The sequence below is a fragment of the Physcomitrium patens genome, chromosome 25, assembly GCF_059467195.1.
Source record: "Physcomitrium patens ecotype Gransden chromosome 25, ASM5946719v1, whole genome shotgun sequence".
NCBI lineage: Eukaryota > Viridiplantae > Streptophyta > Bryopsida > Funariales > Funariaceae > Physcomitrium > Physcomitrium patens.
Genome location: NC_143434.1, coordinates 7,235,658 through 7,263,510, shown reverse-complemented (window position 1 = coordinate 7,263,510; position 27,853 = coordinate 7,235,658). Strand labels below are relative to the sequence as shown.

Here is a 27,853-nt window from a genome sequence, read left to right as displayed (position 1 = left end):
CAGTGTGGATATACAAGTAGTCGATGCCCTTGAGGGTCATATAGCTAATTGTGATCGATGCGCTGAACCACTTGAAGCAGCAAGACCTCCTGGTGGTGACTTCAAAACGAACCTCCAGTCAGAGACCAAAGGTGTCGACGTTGTCAAGAACACCGTGAGATTGGCTCTTTGAACTGAGCCCTTCTCGAGAGAACAACCAAAAACTTGATCATGAACTCGCTTGCACTGTCAAACTCGATCAAGTTTATGTTTTTGTTATCCAAGTTTTAGTTTCTTGGGCTACTTTCGAGTTTTAAGCTTTGCTTTAGAACCACTAGTAGTTAGCTACAATTTTGTTGAATGTTCGTCAGAAGTGTTTCTCTGCAAGAATAAGTGAACGAGTAAACATTCCGGAATTTAGATGCAGGCTCTTCACATTCTGTTTTCATCTTTTACACTCCTGCACAATATTGAACTGTGATAATACAGATCCTTGTATCCTGCGCCTATATGGTTGGAATTGTTGCAGGTCTGCATTGGACAAGTCTCGGACACTGAGACTGATCACTACGAACTGGTTTCAGGGAACAGTTCCATGACTTCAATACAGCTATAAAAAGTAAAATAGGAATCAGGTTTAGACTCGAGCTCCACAGTAACACTTAGTAGTAGCAGTTTTGAATATGTACATACCCTTCCCGATCAAATCGAGATGAGATCAAGGAATGTTTAGGCAAGTGTGACAAATAAAGCTGTGGAGTTCTAGCTTCTAGGAGAAATAAGTGCTCTGTCAGTGTCTGCTAGAATTGCCAGAGTAGAGAAGACTAAAATGAGTGGAGGTAATAGAAAGAATCGAAGAAGAAGGCCCATTTCAGAAGGAAAGGGCATCGTATTTAGTCTCTTGATAGCATACTTCTTTGCTCATGATCATCTCAAACTTTCAATATCTAAAATTCTAAAGTTTACCGAAGTTTTGAGGCTTCCTTCACCTTGCTGATGATTAGCTATGCCTGGTACAAGGTCATTCGGTTTTTGAATCTCATGTAATACGGATGATGAAACTTATCGCTCAAAACGTGTTGTCAGCTCTCTCCACGGTTTTTGATGTGGGTATTAATATAATATTGTCCATGCCTGTGATACTGGTCAGACACCCTTCAAGTCTTGCACTGACCTTCGCAATGCTCATTTAGAGACTTGTCCGAATCTTGTCGAGCAGCTTAACGAAGAAGTGGCAAACGAAGTTTCCAAGACCTCTGACACGATTAATGATACATATGGATTGAAATCCATGGAAAAAAATGGTTATTTGAGACAGACCAACGAAATAATATATGCTTTCGAGATTATCTTTCATGCAAAGTTCAATTAACTTCTTTGTTCTCGCTTTATGATAAATGTAAGAAGAAATCCCAAATACCCGAGGTACTTGGTACTTATTTCCCAGAAGAGGTTGATGCAAGATCTGAATCCTAACCGCAATTGTAACACAAAGACCACTGCAGTTGCAACAACCATCTGAGTGCAAGAAAGGAATGAAGAACAGATCCAGTATCAGAATAAATGTATTAAAAATTCAAGATTGGAATAATTTACATCAATTACAATAATTCTAAGAATTCTGACGCAGGACTGCTTATCTTTCACCTTGTACCTTGTTGCTTTAGATACAGAGGAGACTTTCAGGGCACTATGTACAATTAGATCCTCGCCGCATTTGAGCATGAAGGAAATGAGAGAGTTCAATTCAGCTCAGTTTATCAAGCCATGACTATGTTTTTCCGTATTTCGGTTCTTGAGAGCAGTGAAGAAAGCGGCACTCTCCGAAAAGATATGAGCTCGAACCTTATAATCGTCCACGGACTTGCCTCCATCATTTTCAAGAATTTTCTCCAATTTCAGGAAGAAACTTCCTTCGTCGCATGAAGCTTCACTTGGTCCAAACACTTGTTGCTTTTGTTGGGTTGATGTGTTGCTGGTGTTGGGCCTTTCGACCACTGCATCTAACCCAGTTGCTAAGCGGTGGCTGTTCTGGTTTTGTTGGCTGTCTGAGGAGAAAACCCTCCAATCTCTGTTGTTGCTACTCGCCCCGCCGGACAATAATAATGTGGATTGCTCGCTCACGGCAATACCTTCTCCGATTGAGGAAGAAGCTGCAATAATGGAAGCAGATGCTGGAGAAAACAATTTCGGCTCATCCTCGGATGATGGCGATGAAGCATTCGTCTCGCCTCCCGGGAGTTTGCTACCCTCGTGCATAACTTCATAAACATTGTAACCCTGAATATTGCGTGTCAGTAGAACATCAGAATGCTTGCTCAGGTGCAGCCTCTCTCAATCAGCGATAGAACTACGAGCACTTTGAAATAACCTACAGAATCAGCTATCAAGATGTGAGTTCACATCTCCTCAATAAACAGCGTTCAAAGAACTTGTTGTACAGGCGCAATACAATCGACCAATATATAAATCGAACCTCAAGAGGTGAGAAACATACCTTTGCAGGCAGGCCACCACTACCGCTTTCAGAAGTACCGTTGCACCGACTCGTCACTCGAAGCGTATTGGACTGATGCACAACCACACGAACAGACAAAGCAAATGACCTTCCCCTCTGCATACTCGCACTCACTATTCCAACTCTTCCCAGGGGCACCGCACCCACCTTGCACACTGCCGCAACATCCATCACTCAGAACTCTTCAATCTCCACTCCAACCACAATCCGCCTCATACTAACTCCAACAATACCCACACTTCTGAAATCTGATAAGATAAACCCAACGTAACCGCGCAAGCTGAAATAGAAATCGGTTGGACTGTGCATGCGATTGAGGGAAAAGGCAGCTCGGATCAAGTGACACTGCAACGGGGATTCAGGTTCTGGGGCGGTTGAGATTGCACCGGGCGACTTCCACGGCTGCCAAATGGCGGACTCATGGGTGGCCATGGACGTCGAGCGTACCAATTTCTACCCTGAGTAGAAACCGAATCACAAGGCAATCAAGTCCCTAACTAACGCCTAGGACACGAAGTGACGATCGTTGAGTTTTTTTTGTTTTTGTTTTGTTTTGTTTTGTTTTTTTTTACACATCAAATCTGTATGAGCTGAACGACGTTTGGCACCGAGACAGAGCAAGGAATTTCACATGGGAAGAAGCAAAATCGAAGGGACAAAGAAACAAAATTCGGTGAGCATGAATGGCGCAAGGTGCAATGGATTCCTGTGACTCAAATTCGGAGAGTATCCTATACTTCCGAGGACAATCTAAGCGGTGGAGACGACGACGTGGAGTTGGGTATTGTCAGTAACGTGCGACGTCGAGAGGAGCCGATGGCATTCTGCGGCCTTTCCCGACACCATTTTGCTTCAGCTGTCGTGGGATTTCAGCGCACCCATCGCCTCACTTCCGCAGATGGCGTATTTTGTTGGGTGGCTTCCATCGCGCGATTGTAAGCTAAAATTTTGCGACAATCTCGACAAAAAGTTTCCTCTAGAATAGAACGTAGCTCCATGTGATTCACAAGCCTCGCTGCTCGACGGGACTGGTGCTCGCCAATTTTACTAGAAATGTAAACTGAGAGCTCTGATTTCAGAAGGAGTCGATTCTCGCGAGATCGCTTCCTCGCGTCGCTGGAGTTAGAATTAGGGTTTCTGGGTTTTGTCTCGACGGTTTCGAACCCTTTCGATTTTACCTCATTTGCAAGTCGATTTGAAGTCGGTTTTCCAAGCATCCACTTCTTTTTCTGACGTAGTTTTGTACTTTAGGTTTGGAAGGAGTTCAACGCCGCATGAGCATAGTTCAAAATTATTTAGGAATACATGTATGAAATATGAATATATATATATGTATATATACTATTGTCATATGTAAATCTTTAAATTAATTTTTCTTTTCTTAATAATACTTCATGTAATAAACCTAAATAGAGGTGTTTGCTAATTGACTATCAAAGGGATATCTTTGAAAATGTAAGTTTTAAATAACTTGATAATAAGTTATAAATTATTTTAAAACACACTAATAATAATTTAAATTTAAATAAAAAATTACTAAAGTATAATGATATAAATTATTATATTTTAAAAAATACATTTTTCATTATTTTAACTAATAATTGAAACATATTAATTTATAAAATTAAATAAGTATTCAAAACATATATTTTTTTAATATATCATACAAGTATTCTTTAATACTTTATATTATTTTTTCATTTTTATTAAATAATTCAAATCAACAAAAAAAAATTGAAATATTCTATAGTATGAAATTAATATCATAAGTTGTGTTTATTGAAAATGTACAATAAAAACATACACTCAATCTATATTTGAGTTATTGTATAAGAAAATTAATATTCAATTAAATATCTCTACATATATAATATGACACCCAAAATTTGGGATATCTTGATAAGAAAGAATTTATAAATGTATAGCAAAGATTGTTTGAGGCAATGTAAAAGAAAACATATTTTTATAAGTTCAAGTTGACTTAGTGATTTTGGTAGCTTTAGATGATAATTATGAAATTTCAACATTTACAATTTTTTCAAAAACAAAATTGATTTTTTGTAATACAGAAGAATTTATCAATATATTAATTAAAAACCTACTCAATTTATACAATATTTTATAATTATAATGTAAGAATATATATATTTTTAGCATACACAGAGTAATATTATTTTATCATTTATTTTTTAATAACTATAAAACAAAAGTATCGAAATAATATTTAAATAAAAAATACTCTGTTTATTGAAATAATATTTAAAAATACTAATTATTTAAAAGAATTTTTTTATACAGTTATTGTGTAAGAAAATACTAGAGAACAGACATTTTGTTAAACACCCATGTTCAATTAATCAATTCAAATAATTCTTTAAAATATTAAAATACCTCTTGATTGAAACATAGTTGACAAATTTAAAAAACCGATTAATAAACTCAATCAAATTGAAAACTGAAACCAAAATGACATATGGTCATGTTCTTTTATTATTCAACAACAAATAAAGACTTGGATAGATGCAATCATTTCAACACCACAAAAGAATTTGAGTTGAAAAATAAAATTTTAAAAAGAAAAAAGAAACATGTTTTCATAACTAGATTAGTTTTCAACCAGCTCTTTCAGGTGCCAAAAAATTCAAACACAAGGTAACTTACTAAAAGAGATAGAAAACACATTTGATACTATTTCAGCCAAACCATCCATGTCATATAATATAATTCATTTAGGGTATTGCTAATGTCATCATAGTTTTTGCTACATATGTGATCCACAATACTATTTAAAGTATTGTAAGAATGACCAACTCTTATGTGCCAATAAAATGTGATAAAAGTATTAGAAATATTAACAAGGAATTTTATTGGAATAAAAAAACAAAAAACCAAAAAAAAACAAAATGTCAAATAAGTGGCAGGTTGTGGTGGCAGTAGTAAAAAGTGTGGTAACATCAACAATACCCTTCATTTATTTTACAACACCATCAAACAAGAAGAAATATGCAAGAGTCTTGTATCTCTTACAAGACCACTCCTCATCACACCATTGCACAACAAACACATGCCTCTCATTACACAACACTTCTGGAAGTGTGTAGAGTTGACACCATTATCAAATAAGTTACAAGCGAAGGATCAGAGTATAGGATAAGGAACAGAACATGGTTCAATTGCTGCAGCCATGTCGTGAAGCATAACAGATTGCAAAGTTGGAAGTCAGGATCAAGCTAATTAACATATGTGGACTGATAGTGCTTGTTGCAAAGCCTGTTCGGGTGTGTGGGGATCAGAATTCCAAGTGGGGTTCAGTCCCAACAGGTTGAAATGACTCAACAGTTTTTCATAGACTTGAATCCCTTGGACTTGACTGTCCGAGATTGGAACCAAACAGGCCATGGCAACCTTTGAAACAGTCATGGGGAGGATTCGTGACTCTTGGACATCAAGAGTGATCTCAGGGTTTGGGTCTTCCTCTGGGAAAGAACACAAATTGCTGCAATAAGCTTCATCAACCTTCATGCCAACAACCTGGAATGGCGTCAGAGATTTTTGTGTTCCTTTTAGATGCTGTTTACAGGAAAGTTTACCACGAAACAGATTTCGTGTACTAACTGAACGTCTCCGAATGGCCTGTAAAAAGCATGCATAAGTTGTTGCTACTCACTTGATAGTAAAAGTTGCTTAAAACATTTGACATACAAAACAATAGAAACGGAATGCTTGTCAGTATGATCAAGCAATGTGGTAATATACTTGGATCGAAACCGGCACCGACTTCGTACACTTCAAAAGGTTTGACGATGCTAGCCAAGGTGAGTTCGCATCACTGGCTAAGAATTGCAGATCCCTGATCGTTACACTGTACAATTGATACACATGGTCAAGTAGAATGATTGGAGTAACCCTGGTAAGAGAATCAACGTGAGAGATGCAAGGCCATTTGTGGTTATGATACATTTAATGAATTTACAAGAAATTCACAAGCGGATGGCTAGAGGGTGATTGCAGAAAAGAAAAAGAGCGAGAAAACAGAGGGCATACAAATGTAGCCGAGCTAGACGAGCATATGTGCGGAGAAGAGCGTCAAAAACCACACCGAAGAAGCGCAGGCGCAGGCGGAGGCGAAAGACACGACTCAATGCACGACGTGCACCCCAAGCTCGACTAACTCCTCGATCTGAATCAACTTCAGTGCAGGATAGCGATTCAGACTCTGAGAGTTCCTTCAAAAGGACACGCAAGAGTGCACCAAAAGAGAAAGCAGACAACGCGAGTGTTTCGAACAAGAGACCATGCAGGCGCAGGGCACGAGAGAAAAACAATGAAACCACAAAACAATCAATGTCTGAATCTTTTCAGAAGTCGATACCAGCAAGCAAATACATTTCTTTTGACGCTTACCAGTAGGTGTCTAAATCCCTCATAACCTAAATCACATGAATAATCCCATTTCACCCGCAGTTACTCGACCAGCGAAAGAACTTCTACAACGGCATTGCAAACCCAAGTCTGCTGCTACTACTAGATCTTCCTCAGAATGAGCAAAGTCGATACAGACTAGTGTAATAGAACTGCCTTTTTTCTGATAGAACCGTGATGAGAACAGGATTAGTAATTAATTAAAGTAAATCATATCACACCACACCTCTTAACTTTTGGTGCTTATGTGAGTGCTTCTCAGGGCTGCTGTTGAAAAGTGGAACTCGGATATGACACAAGCGCAATTGGAGGCACAAGGCGTAGGAGGTGCAGCGTTTCCCCCTCCAGGATCAAAATCCTAGAGTTTCCAAAGCAGCTATCATCCCTGTGACAAATCTCCTTGTCAGGAAGGAAACATCACAAACCATCGAGTATTGAGCCCCGGGTTAATTTTTCAGTCTTGAGTCGACTGAGTAGTGCAAAGAAAGCAGAGTTACTTGTACTATGTAAACGAAACTTATAGAATTATTTCTTGTGGACATATCTGAGCCAAATGCTCAAAACTGTCATGTAACAAATCAGGAGAAAACTATGATGGGTGAAATTGAAGAAATCATGATATCGTGATGCATCGCACTGGCCTAAACTTCACATTATAAAAGATGCCTACAAAACCATACTTGGGTACTTATAAAGCCCAACCATTTGGTTACCGAACCTATTCCACCAAATTAATTGAGGCTCTTAATGAGGAGACGCTCACCGCCCGAACTAACTGCATAGTCGAGCTCTGTCGTCATTTGAGACTCAGAGGCTACGCTAATCAGCTGTCCAAATACTCACCAGCCGCAGCATTGGATTCATACAAACAACTTCCACCAGTGCACCATTCAGAACAAAATGGCTACTGGGTCGCATGGCTTTACAAGGGAATTTCTGCCAAACAATGTTCACGTCGTCGGAAACAGAACCTTCAACTCAGGTTGGACCGTAACAACTCAGCGAGAATTCACAAAAACAACTACTCCTGGCGCTTGCTTAATTTCTTATAGTAAATATGTTAAAGAAGAGTGAGTGGGATGTTTGAGTTCGCTATAATGTACAGTTATGCGAATGCTGTGTCCGACTGCTGCGACAAGGCTACGAAATAGGACTCGTTGCTGAGGTCGTCGTCGTCGTCTCGTTCGAATCTGATCCAAGTGTCGTCTGCGACACTTCCATTCGGGGGCGGAACAAAACCTCAGTCTCCGAAATAGGTCGCAGATTCTCAGCTGGGCACTTGTTAAGAAGGATCGCTCGATCCGCGCTTCGCCAGTTCCAGCGACCTCCTATCACTGATTGGCATTGCGTGCACTGAGGAATTAAAGAAATGGACTTCCTCTTCTGCGATCAACGGCATTTGAAAATTTGGCCTCGTCGTGTCCGCCCACCTCGCCGCAGTTTCCGATGATGCAAATCCTTAAATCCTCGAACCAGGTATGCAATAGAAACATGCCACGCGGATGAATGTTCTGTGGTAGAATTTTGAGTGAGTGAGCATTCCATTACTAACCCAGTGTTTTGTTTCACGATTTTGTTTAAAAAACCAAAACATACAAATTGTGAATAGAACTTCTCGATATTGAATAAATGGGGAGATAATTTGTGTTTTTTAGACTGTTTTTGGTTAAGCGAATGTGTTGTAGAGAAATTATCCAAGGATTGAAGAATTACAACGTAAAATTGACAGGCTATAAAGGAGCTATAACAATTTGCTTGCACAGTTTTCTTCAAAAGATAAAGTGAGCGGGTCAGTGAATATTAAATTTCGATAAGAATTCTCAAAAAATAATACGCAATTTCAAATGATTGTTAGATTGAAAATTTGTATCTTTTAAGATTTATATCTTAACACCATCTATCTGAACATATGAATCAGGTACATAAAAGGTTCCGCTTATTGACCTTAACTTTTAGTGACAATTGAAATTGCAATCAAACAGAAAATTTTGATTCAAAGTGGTATTTGAAATCATGCCATGTTCCATTATTAACCTTCAAGGGCTAAATATTAACTGTTGTCCATCAAAAACCTTCAATCAGGTAAACTTGGGTGGTAGATTATGAAAACATAATGCAAATGTGTACATCTGCACGTTTGCACACAATCTCGATTTGCGTAGTCTCTACACCAGTGTGCAAACTTCCGGCACCCTCTACTATAAAAGAATTCACCCAAGTCAACAATAGCTTACAGTCACCTCCAATTTGAACATTATTTGTGATGTGAAACGATTAAAACCATCACCACATGATTCATCTGCAACACATATTTACCTTGAACACACCTCGTACATTGAGTCCCGGAAAGGATTCAAAAGCTCACTACAATCCTAGAGTACCTGGACTCGAGTATTTCTTAATTAAACGGGAGCTATACTCCAATTCACAATGGCTGCTTTACTGTGCACTGTCTGCAAAGAACACTTCTCCTGCAGGTTGTTATCAACTGTGAAGGATAAGAGTCTCGAAAAGCATCACCCCAGTGCCCACATCATCTCTCGCTTTGTTTCCATTCGGAAGGTGGGCAAGCACCACAACTCAAACTCTTTAAGTATCGTCCAAGGACGACTTATGAATCCTCGACTCCAACTCGTCCAACTCGTCCAAGTCCAACTCATCGTCATCGTCTGCGAATAATTCCTCATCTTGCTTGCTGATCCCCGCTCTTTCCCAACTCGGTTTCTCTTGAGCCTGACACGATACATAATGGTGTCAGCTCTTCCATAAACATATCCAGCCCGAACGTTATTTTATACCACACGAACCATTTCCAGTACACCAAGTTCATAATTTTAAAATAGATTATTAAAATTATTTGCAAGGTAGCATTATGACAGATGATGAAAAACAACATACTAAGAGGAATGAATTCTTCCAAGCTATAAAGCAAAACACATAAGGAGACATCACCACCTGCTGAGTAGAACTTGAAGCCTCTCCTATTTCGGGTTCTTCTTCCCGCGTGTAGGAGTCAAAAGCTTCCGCGTCGTCCACAAACAAACTGGCATCAGCAAGAAAGAGTTCCCGGCCACTGTTTTTGACACAAAACAGCACCAGCTAGATTAGCCAGAATCACATCATAGAGAAATGCTCCGGGACGAAAAATGAAGCATTACACAATACCAAAAAGAAATAAAACAAATAATAAAATGACATGGAACATTGATTCGGAAGAATCTGGGAACTAATTGTAAGTGATAATGCTACCAACAAGATAGGACGCGAAAGTCTGGCTCTCTCGGCCACGGAAGTAGACTCATGCAAATAACATACCTCATTCTGTCAGTTCTCGCCCTCTCCGCTTTCCTGGAAGCTAATTCAGCATCCCGTGCTTCTAGTTTCTTTCTTTTCCATTGTGCAAATAAATCTTCCGTCATGGGCGTTGTGGTCTTGGTCATACGCCTCTTCAGAAACAGAAGCAAGATCACCACTAAGCACTATGATGGTGATTTCAACTGTAATTAACTAGCAACACTAAAACTCCTTAAGTAGAATCAGGAGGTGAGACAAGATGTTCACAAGCCAGAGCCAACACATGATTCTTCGATAACCACTATGCACCATACCTGGTTTTCAATTTCTTCCTCAATCGACAGCTTCTCACCCTCCTCTTCAAGCAATGCCTTCATTTGTGATTTCAGGACGTAACCGGGGGGCAAAGCATGTCGGTAATGGCACTCCTTCCCACCATTAGGGCACGTCCAGAACCATCCATACTGCTTCTTCTCGACAGCGTCTAAGAAATGTTTGCACACCTGAACAAATTGAAGGAAATCTTCTGGTAAGGTGCTACTCTCATCCTCTACACATGGAATAGCAACCACATACACAGTTCTGCAATCTAGTTTTCTTAAGGAATTGCTCTACTGGGAAAAGATAATGAAGCTGTGCAATTACCACCGAAGAGGATTGCATGAGAAACGTTGATAAACTATAAAACTATAGAAAACAGAAACAATATAGTTATTCTAAACGACGCATGGTTAAGTGGGTGTGAAATGTCAAAAATGTATACAATTTCCGTAGGCTTGTTGTGGACGAATTCATTCCCCTTGGCTGCCACCACTTTCTCAAGAGTTTCTTGATCCCATTCATCCATATTTTCTGGGTGATTGCAATCACAAAAGTCAGCCTAGGAATGAGTGATTGAAGACCCTATCTGTATTCCTAGTGCGGCAACTACACGTCGTATGAAAAAGACAAAAACAATTCATGAAGCTTACCCTCCGAATCACGCTGATCGCTATAGATATCGATTTTCTCCCCCTTTCTTTCTACACTCAGATCATGCGAAAACTTGCACTTGAAACCCTTAGCACATTGCCCATGTCGGAAAAACTCACAAACAACTGATTTAGGGTCAACACCTGCCCCAAGTAACAAATACATCTAGGTCAGAGAGTGAAAAATTACGATATTTCTACGAATAACCCTCGACAAACAAATCGACAATTGGCGATACGAAAAGCCAAAAGAAGAAAACTCAGCCACATGAATTGGATTTAATGCAACACTAAGCATACCCACGGGAACCTTGGGTTGGCTAATGGCCACTTTGAACAACTCATTCAATTCCTTATCCCTCGCAGCCTCTTCTTCTTTCTTCTTCTGCACACATATAGCAGGGTGTAATCAAGAATGCCAACAACGCAAACACCTAATCCACAATCCACCGGCAGGCGGAGAAGAACCAGCCCATCATCACCATCTCAACGCAACCCAATTCCACGATCACATAACCACCTGAATTCCCAAACGCCTAAATAAAAACAACACAAATTCCGAGGTGGCAAACCGCAAAACACAATTCCCAGTGGCAACAACCCCAGGATTGAATCCGAGAAGCTGTGCTAGCTAACCTTGGCAGCGGCTTTGGCGTCGTCTCCCCGCTTAGGCCCTGCATTCTGCACCGACTGATGCAAGCTCTGCACATACTTTTGCACGTTCTTACTCTTGTTTTTATTCTTTAGACCAAAGGTTTTGTCCTCCACCAGCTTCTGCTTCTTCGCAAGGTCTGCCTTCGACTTCTCCTTGCCGCCGCCCTTCGCTGCTGCCTTTGGGGGCATGGTGTCTCTGTTCCACCGACTCTAACTCTCTCTCGCTCTCTCTCTCTCTCGCTCTCTCTCTCGCTCTAGTTATCCCGCCCTAGTCTACCAAAAAACTGCACCAAAAGCTTCACAGACCGAGCTCGAGGCAATCGTGCCCTTGCTGATGCTCTACAATCCTCTACAATCCTCGCATAACTCGATTGCGCGAGGCCTTTGCGTGCAGATCCATGCGACACTGCGACCATCGAAGCTGGAGCGCTTGAGGACCGAAATTAGGGCATGGGGACCGCGCTTAGGTGCCTCTCTCGGTGCGCGGGTTTGGGGTCCTCCCCGGCAAATGGCTCTGGAACTCAGCCTGGTTATCAAAATTGGACTCCCACCACATTTTTCATGGTTAGAGTGTACTCGTAGTATAAAAAAATGAATTTTAAATTCCTTATTTTTATTTTATTTTTATTATTTTTTAGATGATTTAAAATAAAATAAATTCATCTTAATTTAATAAAAACTTTGTATTTTTGAAATCCAAATTCAATACAAAATATGTTGATAAAAGTGGGTCTTTGTGATTTTAAATTATATAATGTGATTTTATGTTTAAATTAATTTTTTTCTTTTCCTTTTTGATAGTTTTTTTCTCTTTAAGATTCATATTTTTTAATGAATTATTGTTCATAGAGGTAATATTATATCACTTTTGTTTAATTTACTGGTTTATTCTATTACTAATATATATATATATATATATATATATATATATTGAATTTATTCTATTTTTAAAGTAAAAAAAATCCATACTTTTTAATTAAAAAATCAAAACCAACTTAGCTTTTTCTTTTTTTCTTTTTTTCTTTTTTTCTTTTTTGAATCTAAATAATGTGTTCTAGAAAAAAAACGGTTATGATTATAATTTTTTATGTATGGAAAACTTATTATTGTCCATTAATGATTTACTTTGACATGTTACAAAGTAAGAAGCATCATTGCTAATCAAATAAACACCTAAAAAATGTTAAAAGTTAAGGAGCTTGGATAAATTAAATTACAAATAATCATGTTATCAAATACATGTATTTTAATTTCTTCTGAATAATTTTTTATTATGAAAAATACACAAAATGCTTTAGTATTTTAGTACTTTTTATCAACTTTAAAAGAGTCCATAAACGACATATACATTCAAGTTCAGCTTGAAATACAATTATTCAAACTTAACACTGTGGTTTGCTTGGACCCATTGTTTTATAAACTATATATACATTTATAAAAATAAAAATAAAAATAAATATTTATTAAAATATTTGATTCTCAATATGATAAACCAAATTTTGGCATACTTGATTTCATAATTGTATTTTTGGAAAAATAATGTGATATCAATTCCACTTTTTTAAATCAGATTTTAATGTTACATATATATTAAGATATTGCTTTACATGTAATAACCCCACAATTTATTGAAGTATTTGTTTCACTTTCAAATCTATAATTAAATTGTAATTAAGAAAATTAAAAAGCACAAGTACAACATACAAACATGCACCAAAAGATGAATAGATTGTAATTTATACATCCCCTGTGTGTAAATTGCTTTTTGAGATCTTATGATACAATCTTGAAAGTGGGTAGTGATGGTTAAGATATGAAAAGTAAAAAAATGATTTGAAGCTCCTTCATTATATTACAAATGTATTCTGTAAATCAAATAATTTTCTTCTGTTCGTATGATAATATTTTAAGACACATATTTCTTTAAAATGCATTGTCTAAGAGACTGATTTGTATTTTTATTTTTGTATGATACATATTTTAAGGGGGAAAGTGGATTGATTTAGGGTTCAAATTTTTGTATAATTCAATTACCATCATGTCAGATTTGCAAACAAGTGAACCTTGGCCAACACTATTAAAATATGCAGCACCTTCTATTATACCTGATGTAAAGGAAACTCAAGAATCTAAGAATAGAAAGAAGGTACATGTATATATATTTTATAATTGTTTTTCGGATAAAATTTAATTAATTGAATATTAGAGACACAAGATATCATCAAGTACGGAGTCTTGGTTTTTAATATATATATATATATATATATGATTATTTCATTAAATGTTGGGTTTTTTCATTTATTTATTCTTAAAAATAGTGTCTTTTGTGTATTAATGATAAAAGAAGCCGCACCCACCAAGTGATCAAAAGCCATCTATAACACAAGTTGAAGAAATTCTTGATTCCATTTTACCACCTCGGTAATCTTTGATTTGAACTTCAAAGTAATGTATCACAAAAATCTTCCATGATGATTTAAATAATAGATGTAATTTTTTGTTGTTATATATATAGTCTTATTTTATTTTATTTTAAATATTGTATTTAATGCAGACAATGGAAAGTTGGAGATCAAAGTTGGATTCAAAGGGTTTCAAGTGCACCAGCAACACGCTTGGATGTCATTCAACTTCAAGTAAGCATTTAAAATTTGAAGTCATGACGTTTGAGTGAACATTCCATTGAGATATAAATCAATCAAGTAATATTTTTTTGTTAATAAATAAATAAATAAAAAACAAAATTTTCCACGGTGGAGATTGTGTTTATGAATTATGTAATTTAAAAGAGGTCTGGTCAATAATAAGGATCATCATTCGACTTCATCAAACAAAATGTCACTTGTTCATATGTAGATAAGTATGTTATTGAGTTTTTATGCACACTTGTGAACATGTTTTAATAATAAACCTAAATTTCATAATTAGTATGGAATAATGCCAATGCACAAATTGTTATTATTTTGTGTGTCATTTTATAAATTAAGCAATTGATTATTCTAGAACCACAAAAAATTACAAAAAATGATTATAGTTTGTGTAGTTTTTATTTTTTATTTTTTATTATTATTTTTTATTTTAAATGATGTGTGGATATAAAATTTAAGTATTTTAAATATTAAAATCAAATGAGCTTATTGGAGTTGTTATATATATATATATATATATATGATTTTATTCCAATAATTTTTTATTTTAAAATTTTATTTTATTTTTTTGTACAAAATTTTTACAATCAAAATGCTAAATATTCTTGATATAATAAAAATAATATATATATATATATTTATTTATTTACATATTTATATTTTAATATAAAATTTAGGAAAAATTGGATCAACAATTAGAACATCGTCAAGCACGTGAAGTAGGAATATGTCCTATTCGTGAAGAGCTCTATGGCCAAGTAAGTCTTTTAGACAAATGAACTATCTCTTTATCTACAACTTAAATTAAGTACAATTAACTTATCTACAATTAAGTTGTTCTATTATGCAAAAACAAAAGAACAGAAAATTAAACAAACTCATTATAAATTAGAATATTATGTATTCGTTTCATCAAGAACTCAAGATGATGAATCATAAGTGCATCTTTTAACAAAATGCAAAACTTTGTTGAACATGTTTTCAATTATTTTTAGAAACTAACATTATTGAGAAGTTCACCTTGTGTGTATTTTAGTGTGGTATTTACAAAATTATGTTAGTGGTTAAATGTTTAAGAACAAGAATTTAATCTGAGTGTTTTTATTCTTTATTTTTTATTAAAGTGTTTTGATGAGTTGATAAGACAAGTTTGCATCAATTGTGCCGAACGTGGACTTCTCCTCCTACGAGTCCGAGATGAATTGCGCATGGTATTTTATCATATTTACTCCTTGTTGAATCTACACTTTTGGGTTTGATTTTAGGGTTAAGTTTACTGCTATGTCTCAAACATTTTTTTATTTCATGCACTAAAACTGTGAATTTTAATGGTATTATAGTATCTGTACAATTAGAAATTGGAAATCTCACCAATGCTTGAATACCAGTTATTAAATTTAATGATCATGATTACAACTATCACAATTCTTTCTAAGAATTGCTATGGTTGATAGTGGTGTGTGTACTAGACTGATTATTTTTAATTCTGCATGGGACATAACATAAACATGTATGTTATTTTATCCTGCAATTATGCACATTATTGAAGAAAAAAATAGTGGGCGAGCAATAATTTTTTTCCTTCGGTAAGATTTCACTTCTTCCTCTTAAATTAAAAATGGCAACATGCAGACGATTGCGGCATATCAAACACTTTATGAGAGCAGCATTGGATTTGGGCTAAGAAAAGCTCTGCAAACAGAATATGGAAAGACGCAGACGCAAGCCCGTGCCTCTCAGGTCAGCGGTTTTGTTCGAAGTCGTTGTTTAATGCAATTAAGGACGCCCAATTCAGTGTAGAACTTTGCAGTGATGTACATCTGATGAGAAACACTTCGGGTGTTGTGCAGTTAGAGGCAGAGATGCGGGAGTTGGATAGGCAAGTTGCAGAATGGAAGGTACTCACCACATTAAGATGCCACCCTACATAACTGTACAAGCATCCAGATTTGCAATTTACAGTTAAAATTAATTTTCTAAGAGAGGTGTTGCCAATCGTATCAGTCCACTCACTGCAATGATTTCCAACTATCAATACAGAACAAGTGCGAGACAAACGAGAAGAAGATGATGGAAACGAAGATGTACGAAGATAAGAAGCATGCCGAAGAAGTAGCATACTTCAGTCGTTCCAACAAGCAGTTAAAAGCTCAGCTTGAGGCGTTCTTGGCTCCAGCTAAGAAATAAGCTTGTCATTGCGTCAGCAACGCACATGGATGAGCTCAGTGCCATCAACGTTGAGAACAAAGAGGTTCATATTTATGCTCTCGACACTCATGGTGGTAGAGAAAACCTCAAATTGTTCATGCATGTCGCTTTCACTTGCAAATAACACTCTACTAACGCTGATAATTTTGGGGAGACCCAACCACAACATAGTTTTCTTTTAATCAGCCAAATATGAACAGAGTTCAGAAAAATCCTTCCTGAACAGTCACACTAACTGACTGCTTACAAATAATGGTTCAGAGACATTAAGAAACAGTTGGTTGGGGTATGCTAGGAATATATTCAGAACTTACAAACTAGATGCACAATATCAATGTAGTAGATAATGATCGGTTATGTGATGAAAATTACTTCGAATGACTGAACACGACCAAATAAATGGAATCTTACCCGTTCACTTGACTGCAGTAATTCCAAATCTGATTAGATATCAGATAGCTGTCAAGCCGTGAAGGCTCTGGTCGAGTTTTAAAGATAGGATTGTTCGGTTCTTCCTCAGGAAGTGGCTCCTCTCCAGCAGCTCTTCGGGCAGCATTCTCAGTTCTGATAAACCAAATTCACAATGTCTCAACCAATCTAATTGCCAAATTCCTTTCATCATTTCAACATCTGTTATAGATTGAGAACAGTTTATACGAACATCACAAATAATATCGACGTTGACGTAAAACATGAAAAGTATATACTACTACTGCAACTAATAATAATGATAAATGCAACCCATAAAACCTTCTCTTTTGCAACCAGGTTTGTTGCTGAACTTGCTGCCCTGACAAGTTACGTAATGATATTGGAACTACACACGTACATGCATCAGAGTTGATTAATGGAGTTTCTTCACAATGCGACCTGACGAATCACATATGTGATGAGCAGTGCCATTAGCTACGCTAATTGCATGTCAACAGAATAAACACTCATTCATGCATCAGTAAACAATGGTCCAAGTTAAAATTCGGATTCAGGGTCTCGTCATGTTCAAACGAAACTTAACAAAATACGATAGGAGTAGTTAGGATTGTTAGAGGCTCACAACATAGTCGCAATTGTCAAAAACGACATGCCCTCTGCTGCTCCATGGAAAGATCGTCCATACACATGATCAAAAATTTCAGATTCTTTTCCATGAAAGGATTTGTGGATAGGACGAGTCTATCAAAATCGCACTGTACAAGTCCACCCAACTCGCAAGTCGGTGAGTAAATAACGACAACGAGAATCCAAGGCAGCAATCATGAAGGCTCAAGAATCCACATCTGAACATTTTGTTGTGCAATTCGAAATACCTGAGTAGCTTGTACGTCGGGTTCCAGCTCAGTCATCATGGAACTCACAAGCGCAAAGTTGCAAATTTTCACCTACGATTACGGCGGATAGAACATAAATAAAAATGGCAGTCAAATGCAATACCTGCAGCTGCAAACGCATGCGAAGGTCACATGTGTTAAAAGACGTACTGGAATTTCCTCAAAAACGTCTTTCAAGGTTGAATTCTTCTCCCTCAGCCTGCAATATCGTAAAACATGCCTAGTCAGAAGAATTCGTACATTATAACAGACAAATGCAATTCAACCTCTAAAGAATACTTGTTCGAATGAATGATATAACGAAATGACATGCAAGGATGTGGACAAAGCCTACATCGGATAGACTCACTTCCCCCCAGAAAAAATTTTGGGTGCAATAGAGCTCCATGAAACCTTCCGCTAGCTTCAATGCTTTCAACGCCAACACTCCTTGGCTGGAACGAAGAGGATCATAAATGATGCAAACACATCTTTTGATGTTCTCCTGCGACGAAAGTCTTGTAAGAGGAATGGGAACCGAAATATTGGAAGTGTGACGAAAAGAAAAGGTCTTATGAAAATAGGTCATCCGGCAGAATCTCACCTGGTAATTCATAAGCGTCTCGATGAGCTCCACAGTTTGGAACGACCCCATGTATGTTGATTGATACCTGTGATCCAAAAAACGGGACGGGTTGAGCTCTACACAAAAGAAGAGGAACAAGAAAGGAGGTGCAATTTGAATTTCGCAGCAATTTTCTCATTCAACATAATAAACTCATCGAAGTAAGCTGAATTTCATTCTGAATGAAGCGGATTCGTACATTTGAACCTGGTAAGATGATGAATCAACACCAAGACTAACTAATCCGCCAACAGTAATTACGTCCCAGCAGGATTTCTTCAACAATTAAAATTCTACATTCAGTATGAATCAAATCATTGGGATACTACCTTACAACAATTGCACAATATACATCCGTAACTCCTACACTATTTACAAAAATTATACAACAAACGAAAATAACAAAAAAGGAAAAACTAAGGTAGACTCGTCTACAGGACATTCTGCTTCTTTACACAACAAAACCTTAGTTCCGAAGCGTCATCAATCACTGGACGAGGCGCGTTTGATCAAAGCACAAAGTCCTCAAGATCCCCTTGTATTGATGTGATTAAAACCTATTAATATTGCAATATGGACGTACTAAAATCATGGAAACCGCTTCAGCAGAGATCCATCCAGCACTGAAAAAAAAACATCAGCAAGGGACATACCAGAAATGGAAAGCAATTGGTGACTTCGAGGATGCTTCCGATGTGAAGTCCAAGCAGTTGACCTGTCACGAGCGCAGGCATGCACTCCTTGCAACGCTTCACGATTTTCAATGCGACCTGCACAACAAGAACAGAATTACAAGCAATTACTACCAAAAACTCAATCGAATACCAAAGTAAGCACAAGAAAAAAACACGGCTCTTCCGCAACACACACATGAAGGGTCAGGGGCAGCATACCGAGCCCTCGATCTGGACCGTCCTCAAGGGCACGGCCTCCGTCTCTGTCTGTGCTGCCTGGGCGAAGGACCGCATTGGAGCTGCCACAAAAATCCACCAATAAGCTCCAAAACCAAGAACAACAACCGCAGCAGCGCGGTGTCACTGAGTGAAACTTCAAATCTCTAAAACTCTGCCAAAATGCACCAAACAAATTCAAAAGCTTCAGAGCTTTGGGAGGGAAACTTACGAGGATTTCCGTTCGCTATGGCCAGAGCGAAGTGGCAACACTTGAGAAATCGACGGATTGCTCGACAAGCTGCTCCGAGTGCAGAGACTTGAACAAAATGGATGAATTAAATCATTCGTTCAAGGATGAAAGTATATACATATATTTTTTTTCTTCTTCTGTTCCTCCTCCTTCTCCCCCACACAGAGACACAGTCAACTGAGGCGTTGTGTGTATCTCGCAAAAATCCGACAATGGACCAGTTTATATCGGGTTGTTGTGAGCACTCTTTTGTATTCGTGAATTAGGCTTTGCAGTTCGCTGTTCTTTGGTGCCTTTTTCGGTGTGAAAGTGGCATAATCGTAATAGGTTTGACGGAGTCTGCAATCCGCGCTGTCTTAAACCTAGTGGGGATCGTCAGGGGTTGAGAAGGTTTTGGGAGGGAAGATATGATGAGCCAACGGCAGCTGGTGGTGGCCGTGGAGGCCACGGGAGCGCTGGGTCCGTTCTGGTCCGTTCTGCTCACTGAGTATGTTGACAAAATCGTCAGGTTGTTCCAATTCCTTAATCACCTCCTTGTGGAATTGTGCTGCATCGTATTTTGAAGAATTTTTTCCTTTTTCTGGTGTTGTGTTCTGTTTTTGAAATTGGTGTATCTGTCCCTTCATGAGTAAGTTTTCATATTAGGGTAGATTTCTAATGTATTCAAGTTTGTTCGATTAACCGGAATTTATTACATATCCAATGGAGATCGATGTGTAGATGCACTTCCGTTAGTCAATGCGGTTTACACCACCGGCTTACATGAATTGATGATAATTCTCTTACTGAAGGCATTGCTGATTTGTAAAATCATGAGTATTCTTGCCTACACGATGGAATATTGAATAGAAGGCATATAGCAACGTTAACTGTAATTCATCAAGATTCTAGAAGTCCTTGACTTTCATAGTTGTAATTTATGGTTCTCAGCGTAGATTAGATAGACGGATTCTTCTTAGTCCAGGGAACAAGTTAATGATTCTATTCAACTCTAAGTTTGATGTTTACTTCTTACAAGAAAGTATATGTTGCTTATCATCAGGATTTTCGATCTAAGTGTGCTTTTTTCTCTCAGCGTTAACATGATATGTGTTGTTTTTGGTTGGCTATGTTGATGTAGAGCATTTTTTGACGAGTCGAATAACCAGGTAAATTCACACATTTATTGTAATAACCTGTCGCGTTTTAGGACAGCAATGCTGATTTTTGTACAGGGTAGTTTTGTATGACTTATGAATACAACTAGCTCACACAGTTCAATATTTAATCATTTTGTAAACAATGCGCAGAAAAATGGTTCTTCACCTGGAGAAGTGGCTTTGGTTGTCTTCAACACTCATGGATCACATTCTGGTATTCATTGTTTTGTATATTGTTCACCTCTGTCTGTGATAGTTTCTCTAATGCAATAAACTTGGGTTTAAGTGTTGACGAACTTTTCATGTGTGGGTTGGTAGATTTTCTGCTCCGGCAAAGTGGGTGGACATCGAGTATGGATCTGTTCTTCAAATGGTTGTCGGCTTTAACTTTTGAGGGTGGTGGTTTTAGTGAAGCTGCTGTTGCCGAAGCTTTGGCTGAGGCCCTCATGGTAATGATCCTAATGTATTATGTACTCCCATCACCATGATTTCATGCTTCAATTTACTAAGATGCTCTTCTATGCAGGAATGGACAATTTCGTATGATTTGTATGAACTTAATCTGCAGGTTATTTGATTTTTCATGGCCACGCAGGATGCTCAGATTGAGGATTTCTGATATATTGGATTTGTGAATGATTTCGGTTTTGTATGTTCTCAAACTAGAATAGTTTGCCGCTTCTTGGTTATAACTTCTGAGCAGATGTGTTGTCCAGGACCCAAACCTCCGACTGTTCCTCATCAAAAGCATTGCCTCCTAATTGCAGCTTCGAATCCTTACCGCCTTCCTACGCCTGTAATGCGACCACCAGTCATTCTCCTGTCAACCGGACAAGCAGAACTTCAGTCCGAACAATGGTGGCTTGCGGATGCTGAAACAGTTGCGAAGGCTTTTCCACCAGTAAGGACATATTTCCTTTTGAGTTAGTTGTTTTGGTTGTATTGTAGTTGGAGGTGATCTGTCATGATTTTGAGCACAGTGGTCGATTGTGAATTGCGGAATTTCATTTTCATGAAGAGTCGTACTGTACTCTCTCATGTTTTCTGTTGCACTGTACAACTACCTATGGAACATTGAGCAGCAATGAGAGTAGTGTGGGATAATCTCAAAGCAACGTTAGAGAAAGCATCTTACGTAAGATATCCTACATGTCTGTAGTGCCAGGTGTCACTTTCAGTTATCGCTCCGCGGCAGCTTCCTCTACTCCGTTCTATTTATAATGGAGTATGGTCTCTCTCCCTCTCCTCGTATTGGTTATTCCCACCTATGTCATGGAGTTCCATTTCAGTGATATATGGCTAAGAGGTCCTGACCTACTGGATATATGCTAGCTGCTTTACCTGCTGCTACTAGTAGTGTAAATAGTTGATGCTTCCTTGGAAACTAGTAAAGTTGTTTGTTCTCATACTGAAACAAATTTCTGGCTCTCTCATTTTTAGCTTCAAGTGCTGATGGCAGGCAAAGCGAAATCCGCGGGCTGCTGATACTGGACCTGATTTTTCTAAGCTACACTTAGTCTTAATATCTGAAGGATTTCCCGAGGGGAAATTAGCCCTTCGTCGGGCGTCTGGAGCGTCAAACACTGCTGTGTCGTCTAGCTTATCTGCGAAACTTGAGCCACTATTGGCTACCACTACTTCCGCTCCGTCCCAACCTGCTGTTCGTCCAATGCCACCATCTACTGGTGAGATCATCGAGCAGTACATTTACTGTAGTTTCTTCTCTCAAGCTGTTAGTTTTGCATCGATAGACTAAATCATTATAAGAAAGTGTGAAGAGTGTGTGAAACAAAATGGACATAGCTTTCTTGTATACATCTTCTGAATCTATGTTGGCATTTTGCTGCAGCTGTCGGAGCTATGATGGGTCGTCAAGCTGTTTCGAATGGATCTAGTGGTGTTACCATGGTAAGTTTCCACTGGCTGCGTTGGAAGGATTTCTTTGCATGTGCTGAAGGCATATTTTGGAAAACCAATTTTCCTTGGAAAGAAAAGCTCATCGTCGCAGAATGCTAATTTATTTTTTTGTGTTTTCGTTTGAAGAGCAATATGTTTAGAAGATCCTTTAAAATCTACACAAGATTTTCAACACTGTTAAACATTTATGATGTTTTGGACGAAACCATAATAAACTGAAGTTTAAGAATACAACGATGAACAGAATCAATTAAAAAGATCATCTGATTGCTGGTTTGTATAACCATAAGTCTGTTAACCGTTTCATGGAAAAAACCTCAACATTATTTTTTTGAAGTGTTCCGAGAATTCAATTTGTTCATACGCTTTTTGTTTGTTTTTGTTCGTCTTCTTCTTCTTCTTCTTCTTCTTCTTCTTCTTTTTTTTTTTTTTTTTTTTTTTTTTTTTCCTCAAATGAAGCTATTTCAATATAATTCTGTTTTCTCAACGGTTTTAAACCTTTTTTACTCAAATTTCCACTCACATATTTTGTAGCGTGCTTCAACATTAAATGTGTGAGCTGATTATTGAAGCGCAATGCGCCTTTGACCGACGATTGAACTCTTGGGCCCGGAAGGATTTAGGCACGTATTTTTCTGTGTGCAGGAGAACCAGTCGCTTTCGCATAATACCGTCGCTGCTGTACCTCTTCCATCACAGCATCCCTCATCTTCAGGTGTCTCCGGCACAGACACGATGCAGACTTCGGTGCAGACTTCTGACACGTCCGCTTCAAGTCAAGCCAAAGTTGGACCTGTTGGTGGAAATCCTTCTACGTTGGGTCATGTTGGTACACTTACTCAGCCACACAAGATGCCAGGAGGGGCTGTTGCGAATGGAGGTCCTGCCGTTCCGTCTGGCGCTAGTTCAAATCCAACAGCTCCTTCTTCCTTGACTTCAGGGCCAGCCACAATCATACCAGGCAATGGCAACGTACTTACCACGATAGGGTCGGCTACTACTGTAGGGATGAATACAGGAATTGGCCATAGCTCAATAGGTACTCTTAGTGCAAATGCAAACACAATTGCAAGTTCAAATCTTGTTGGACCCACTGGAAGTCTTGTTCCTAACCAGTTGGGGCCTTCTACAGTCTCTCCTCTGCAGCAAGGAGTGGGTCAACTTCCCGTAAGTGGCGCAGGTCAGCCTCAAGCTAAACCTTTGGGTGCAATAGCTGGAATGGGAGTAACAACAACTGCTCTTGGGACAGCTGGCGTCAATGCGGGGGTTAATTCAATGCCTCCTTCATCAGGATTTGTACAGCCCGTGCAACCTGTCCAACCCCTTGCCCCAGGAATACACGGCGTGACACAGACTGCACAGTCTGCAACACCGCCACAACAACCGTCCGGAAGTATGAAATACACTAAGCTTTGGGAGGTATGCCTTTTTTTTTTTTTTTTTTTTTTTTTTTTTTCTTCTCCCATATGGGTCTCTCTGCGAAACAGCTCGAATGAAGAACTCAGGATCCCAGAGAAATGGCTTTGTAACCATGTAACTTTGTCATGTTTGTTTGCTTTGATTCGAGTATCATTTGGTTGTGATATGCAGGGTATCTTGGCCGGACAGAGGCAACAAAAGCCTGTACCGATCTGCAAGTTAGAGGTGTGTGCTACTCTTCACTTTTCATTACGTCACGGTCAGCAATCACCTGGTATTTGTCTTTGGTATCTGTATTCATTGGCCGAAATTTCCTCTTGTTCATTACTGAAAACTTCATGTACAATGTAAGCTTGTTCTGGTGCGTTTCTAAAACCATGTACGGAAAACTTATATTTTTTGCAACGGCTAATGTTTGTAATCATACTGTTTCTAAACAGGGTTACCGACAGACCTCCTCTTCTGAGAAGTATGTTGTGCTGCTTATATCATATTCTGAAAGACATTCAAGTTTCCATCTTCTCTTCGCTATTGAGGAGTCATGAATTGATCTTTTGAATTTGAAAACATCCTCCAATTGCATATAAATTGGTCTGAGTTGTTACATATAGCTCTGATTGGAGTCTGGTTTTCATGGATTTGACAGTGAAGACTTGATATCCGGCGTGCCTTTTAGTTAAGTGCTTCTCACACAATATTCATTAACTAAATACCGCAACGTTGTGATGAGTTTCTGATGAATCTCAATGTACAGGCTAGCTGCTGATTGGCCGCCCACAATGCAGATTGTGCGGCTTATTGCTCAGGAGTACATGAACAGCAAGTATGTCTTCCTACTTCCACATGGCAGTATGTTCTCGATGTTTCACTGGTGTCATACTTGAATGTATTTGCAGAGAGTAGTAAATATCAATCGACGAAGAGTTCGCATATGCCACGCATCTGGTTCTTAACGTGTGTTATAATTATCTGTCCCTTGGATTCCGACAGAGAGTATCAAGGCAAGGCAGAGCTTCTGGTGTTTCGGCCACTTTCGTCTCATGGATTTCTTGTTCAATTGGCTGAAAAGAAACTTGTAAGCGACTTTGAATTCCTCTCCATGTGTGTGTTAGTGAGATTCAGATACTACTAGCAACTAAATTCATATGACACAATTTTTTAGTGATGAATATGTTACTCCTGGGGTGGTCAAGATCTTCAGTGAAGTTAAAATGTTATCATTTAATTCCGTGGACTTACGCCGGGCAAGGTTGGCGCGAGTTTTATCTTCCAAAATGATGTTTCGTGTAAAAATGAAGTAAATATAGTGGCATTATGTAATATCAGATCACATAATAATATAAGTATTAAACAATCGTGTATAATACTTCAGCATATATTTGAACATACTACTTTCTGAGTGTTTGATCTCGCTCTCTTTCTTGCTGAAAATGTTTAGCCTTCTAACGAAAAAATGGATATGCAGTGTGCTGTTATCCAGCTTCCTTCGCAAACTCTACTTCTGGCGAGTACTGACAAGCCCGGCCGCATGATTGGAATGCTGTTCCCAGGGGTACTCATTTGGATTTCTCCACCTTTTGTCTATTATGATAAGCTGCGTGTAAGAAGACAAAGGAGAGATTTCTACTTAGTAAACGTAAAAGAAATATGATGATTTTGTTAACAGTTTTGCTCTTGGTGTATGACATGCGGTGCGGCGGTAGCAGTAGAAGGAACAATATTGCAGGGACGCTTTAACACAATACTGCGCCATGCCTGCTCTGAAAGTCAACCAACATCACGGAACTTTCTGGGGGTTTATGTCACATTTCTATTGTCGGAAATGCGAAGTGTTGTGTTTTCTAAAAGTACATGAGCTTGGATCTTGGACAGGACATGGTGGTGTTCAAACCGAATGTAGCACCTAGCTCTCAGCAGCCGACTGGAGCAGTTCCACCGATGGCCGGCACGGGTCAGGCCATGGGTCAAACGTTGGGGCAGTCTAATTTCTCACAAGGTCAGCTTCAAGCTCAGATGCATCCCCAACAGTTGAATGCTGCTCAACAAATGACTGCACAACAGTTGAATGCCCAGCAGATGGGCCCGCAACAGTTAAACTCCCAACAGTTGAATGCAGCACAACAAATGAATACGCAGCAGCAGATGAACGCTCAGCAAATGGGCGTGCAGCAAATGAATCCCCAGCAGTTGAATGCAGCACAACAGATGAATACGCAGCAACAGCTGAACGCTCAGCAGATGGGCGTGCAGCAAATGAATCCCCAGCAGTTGAATGCAGCACAACAAATGAATACGCAGCAGCAGCTGAGCGCTCAGCAGATGGGTATGCAGCAGATGAATCCTCAGCAATTGAATGCAGCACAACAAATGAGTACGCAGCAGATGAATCCTCAACAAATGAGTGCACAACAAATGAACCCTCAACAAATGAATGTGCAGCAGATCAATCCTCAGCAGATGAACGTGCAGCACATGAATACACAGCAAATGAGTCCTCAGCAGGCGCGTCCGCAGATCATGCCCGGGCCAGCCAGTTTACAAGGATCTGGATACTTACCATAGTCATGGGAATTGGTATGATACCGATTCTTTCTCTTGTAGTTGATTGTGAGGATGCGTGTCTCTGCTGTTTCCATCAGGTTGATGCCAAGGACAACATAGTTGTATATAAAAATGGATTAGTGGCTTGTAATTTACAAAGTTGCAATAACCTTTTAAAAAATTCTTTCTGTATCTTTTAGCCTTTTGAAGTGTCTTCTAAGTCTCTTTGCTTCATGTCTGGTAACAGTTCCTAGGCCTCCCCCAACATGTGGCAGTAATGCGATCGTCTACAATTATGTAAACTACTGAGTGCAATTTATATAAAATCTACCCGGGAGTTTTTCGGGGAACAGCGCACAAGATCATGTGGACTAAGGGTTCAACCGTCATACGGCAAGGGGAAGGTGACGCATCAATTGCACTGTTACAGAACCAGCCGCATTACTGAAACCCTAGTACAGGTGACCAGTAGATAAAAACAGCTGCCCAAGTAGCCAGTTTCCAATCCATTCCAGTCCTTACAGCTTATAAGGGACAGTTTGCATAAGAACGGAAAAGACTTGGCAGGGATTGGCGCAAGAACACGCGCACGCTGTAACTTGGAGAGACGGCGGATGATGAAGTGCGGTGTTGCAAGAACAAGGCACTAGACTGTTGTGTTGGCCATGTGCTCTGGTGGCCACTACGATGGCTGCGACCAGAATAGCAATAGCGGAGTGATGTCGGTTATCATCAGTAGGACTTATAATTAGCTGAATGTCAACTCTAATACTACAATCGGAGCCGCGGAAACACGGATTTGGTTCGGTTAGTTTTCGACCTCCATACGCGTCATGTCAGTTGATTTCTCGGTTACCCTTCACGTCAATGTGCAGCTCCTTAAGTCATTTGGATCTGTAGAATCTACACGAAATGAAGATTTCTGAGAAAAAGCTATTACTCAATATAATGAATGCACAAGGATGAGATGAACTATACCCTAGGCTGAAGGTGGTTTGTGCCAAATGATACTTTGTCTCACAACTGCAAAACAGGATATCCTCAACGAAGTGTTAATCCTCAGAGTGA

At 38.8% G+C, this 27,853-nt stretch overlaps 6 protein-coding genes and 1 long non-coding RNA gene across 13 annotated transcripts; 3 read left to right on the top strand and 4 right to left on the bottom strand.

Annotated features, from left to right (window-relative positions):
* Positions 1–1,515: 1,515 nt before the first annotated feature.
* Positions 1,516–2,938, bottom strand: LOC112277234 (uncharacterized). The gene is made up of 2 exons (XM_024509336.3): positions 2,477–2,938; positions 1,516–2,259 (listed from the first exon to the last, which is right to left on the bottom strand). The coding sequence occupies exons 1-2, from the start codon at positions 2,666–2,668 to the stop codon at positions 1,732–1,734; spliced, it is 720 nt and encodes a 239-aa protein (XP_024365104.1). The 5' UTR covers positions 2,669–2,938; the 3' UTR covers positions 1,516–1,731.
* Positions 2,939–5,980: 3,042 nt separating this feature from the next.
* Positions 5,981–7,532, top strand: LOC112277574 (uncharacterized). The gene is made up of 3 exons (XM_024510073.3): positions 5,981–6,312; positions 6,509–6,903; positions 7,182–7,532. Exons 1-3 carry the CDS (start codon positions 6,217–6,219, stop codon positions 7,279–7,281), a joined length of 591 nt encoding a protein of 196 aa, XP_024365841.1. The 5' UTR covers positions 5,981–6,216; the 3' UTR covers positions 7,282–7,532.
* On the bottom strand, positions 7,426–8,828 carry LOC141044944 (uncharacterized). Its single transcript, XR_012216758.2, has 2 exons — positions 8,023–8,828; positions 7,426–7,855 (listed from the first exon to the last, which is right to left on the bottom strand). It is a non-coding gene; the product is annotated as an uncharacterized LOC141044944 (long non-coding RNA).
* A 169-nt stretch (positions 8,829–8,997) lies between these two features.
* Positions 8,998–12,264, bottom strand: LOC112277572 (zinc finger CCCH domain-containing protein 11). The gene is made up of 8 exons (XM_024510072.3): positions 11,821–12,264; positions 11,485–11,569; positions 11,185–11,328; positions 10,977–11,065; positions 10,528–10,716; positions 10,235–10,365; positions 9,875–9,992; positions 8,998–9,652 (listed from the first exon to the last, which is right to left on the bottom strand). The coding sequence occupies exons 1-8, from the start codon at positions 12,025–12,027 to the stop codon at positions 9,509–9,511; spliced, it is 1,107 nt and encodes a 368-aa protein (XP_024365840.1). The 5' UTR covers positions 12,028–12,264; the 3' UTR covers positions 8,998–9,508.
* Positions 12,265–13,000: 736 nt separating this feature from the next.
* Positions 13,001–17,122, top strand: LOC112277167 (28 kDa inner dynein arm light chain, axonemal). Of its 4 annotated transcripts, none has more exons than XM_073531245.2 (9): positions 13,001–13,079; positions 13,884–13,984; positions 14,183–14,259; positions 14,393–14,474; positions 15,164–15,244; positions 15,611–15,697; positions 16,119–16,226; positions 16,337–16,384; positions 16,527–17,122. In XM_073531245.2, exons 1-9 carry the CDS (start codon positions 13,064–13,066, stop codon positions 16,671–16,673), a joined length of 747 nt encoding a protein of 248 aa, XP_073387346.1. In that variant the 5' UTR covers positions 13,001–13,063; the 3' UTR covers positions 16,674–17,122. The 4 variants fall into 4 exon arrangements, with proteins under 4 accessions (XP_073387346.1, XP_073387347.1, XP_024364985.1 ...); XM_073531246.1 differs by lacking the exon at positions 13,001–13,079 and adding an exon at positions 13,238–13,569 and having other exon boundaries at positions 13,845–13,984; XM_024509217.2 differs by lacking the exon at positions 13,001–13,079 and adding an exon at positions 13,238–13,658.
* On the bottom strand, positions 16,839–19,830 carry LOC112277168 (eukaryotic translation initiation factor 3 subunit H). Its single transcript, XM_073531186.2, has 10 exons — positions 19,749–19,830; positions 19,520–19,599; positions 19,280–19,396; positions 18,826–18,902; positions 18,606–18,672; positions 18,357–18,506; positions 18,263–18,300; positions 18,173–18,221; positions 18,002–18,073; positions 16,839–17,881 (listed from the first exon to the last, which is right to left on the bottom strand). Exons 2-10 carry the CDS (start codon positions 19,592–19,594, stop codon positions 17,765–17,767), a joined length of 762 nt encoding a protein of 253 aa, XP_073387287.1. The 5' UTR covers positions 19,595–19,599; positions 19,749–19,830; the 3' UTR covers positions 16,839–17,764.
* Positions 19,831–19,917: 87 nt separating this feature from the next.
* Positions 19,918–27,608, top strand: LOC112277166 (mediator of RNA polymerase II transcription subunit 25). Of its 4 annotated transcripts, none has more exons than XM_024509214.3 (17): positions 19,918–20,277; positions 20,890–20,917; positions 21,059–21,122; positions 21,227–21,357; positions 21,612–21,809; positions 22,068–22,133; positions 22,368–22,593; positions 22,758–22,816; positions 23,471–23,786; positions 23,958–24,244; positions 24,416–24,469; positions 24,685–24,713; positions 24,999–25,067; positions 25,235–25,319; positions 25,710–25,796; positions 26,117–26,818; positions 27,033–27,608. In XM_024509214.3, exons 1-16 carry the CDS (start codon positions 20,177–20,179, stop codon positions 26,804–26,806), a joined length of 2,490 nt encoding a protein of 829 aa, XP_024364982.1. In that variant the 5' UTR covers positions 19,918–20,176; the 3' UTR covers positions 26,807–26,818; positions 27,033–27,608. The 4 variants fall into 4 exon arrangements, with proteins under 4 accessions (XP_024364982.1, XP_024364981.1, XP_024364980.1 ...); XM_024509213.3 differs by having other exon boundaries at positions 23,471–23,864; XM_024509212.3 differs by having other exon boundaries at positions 23,471–24,244.
* Positions 27,609–27,853: the final 245 nt, after the last annotated feature.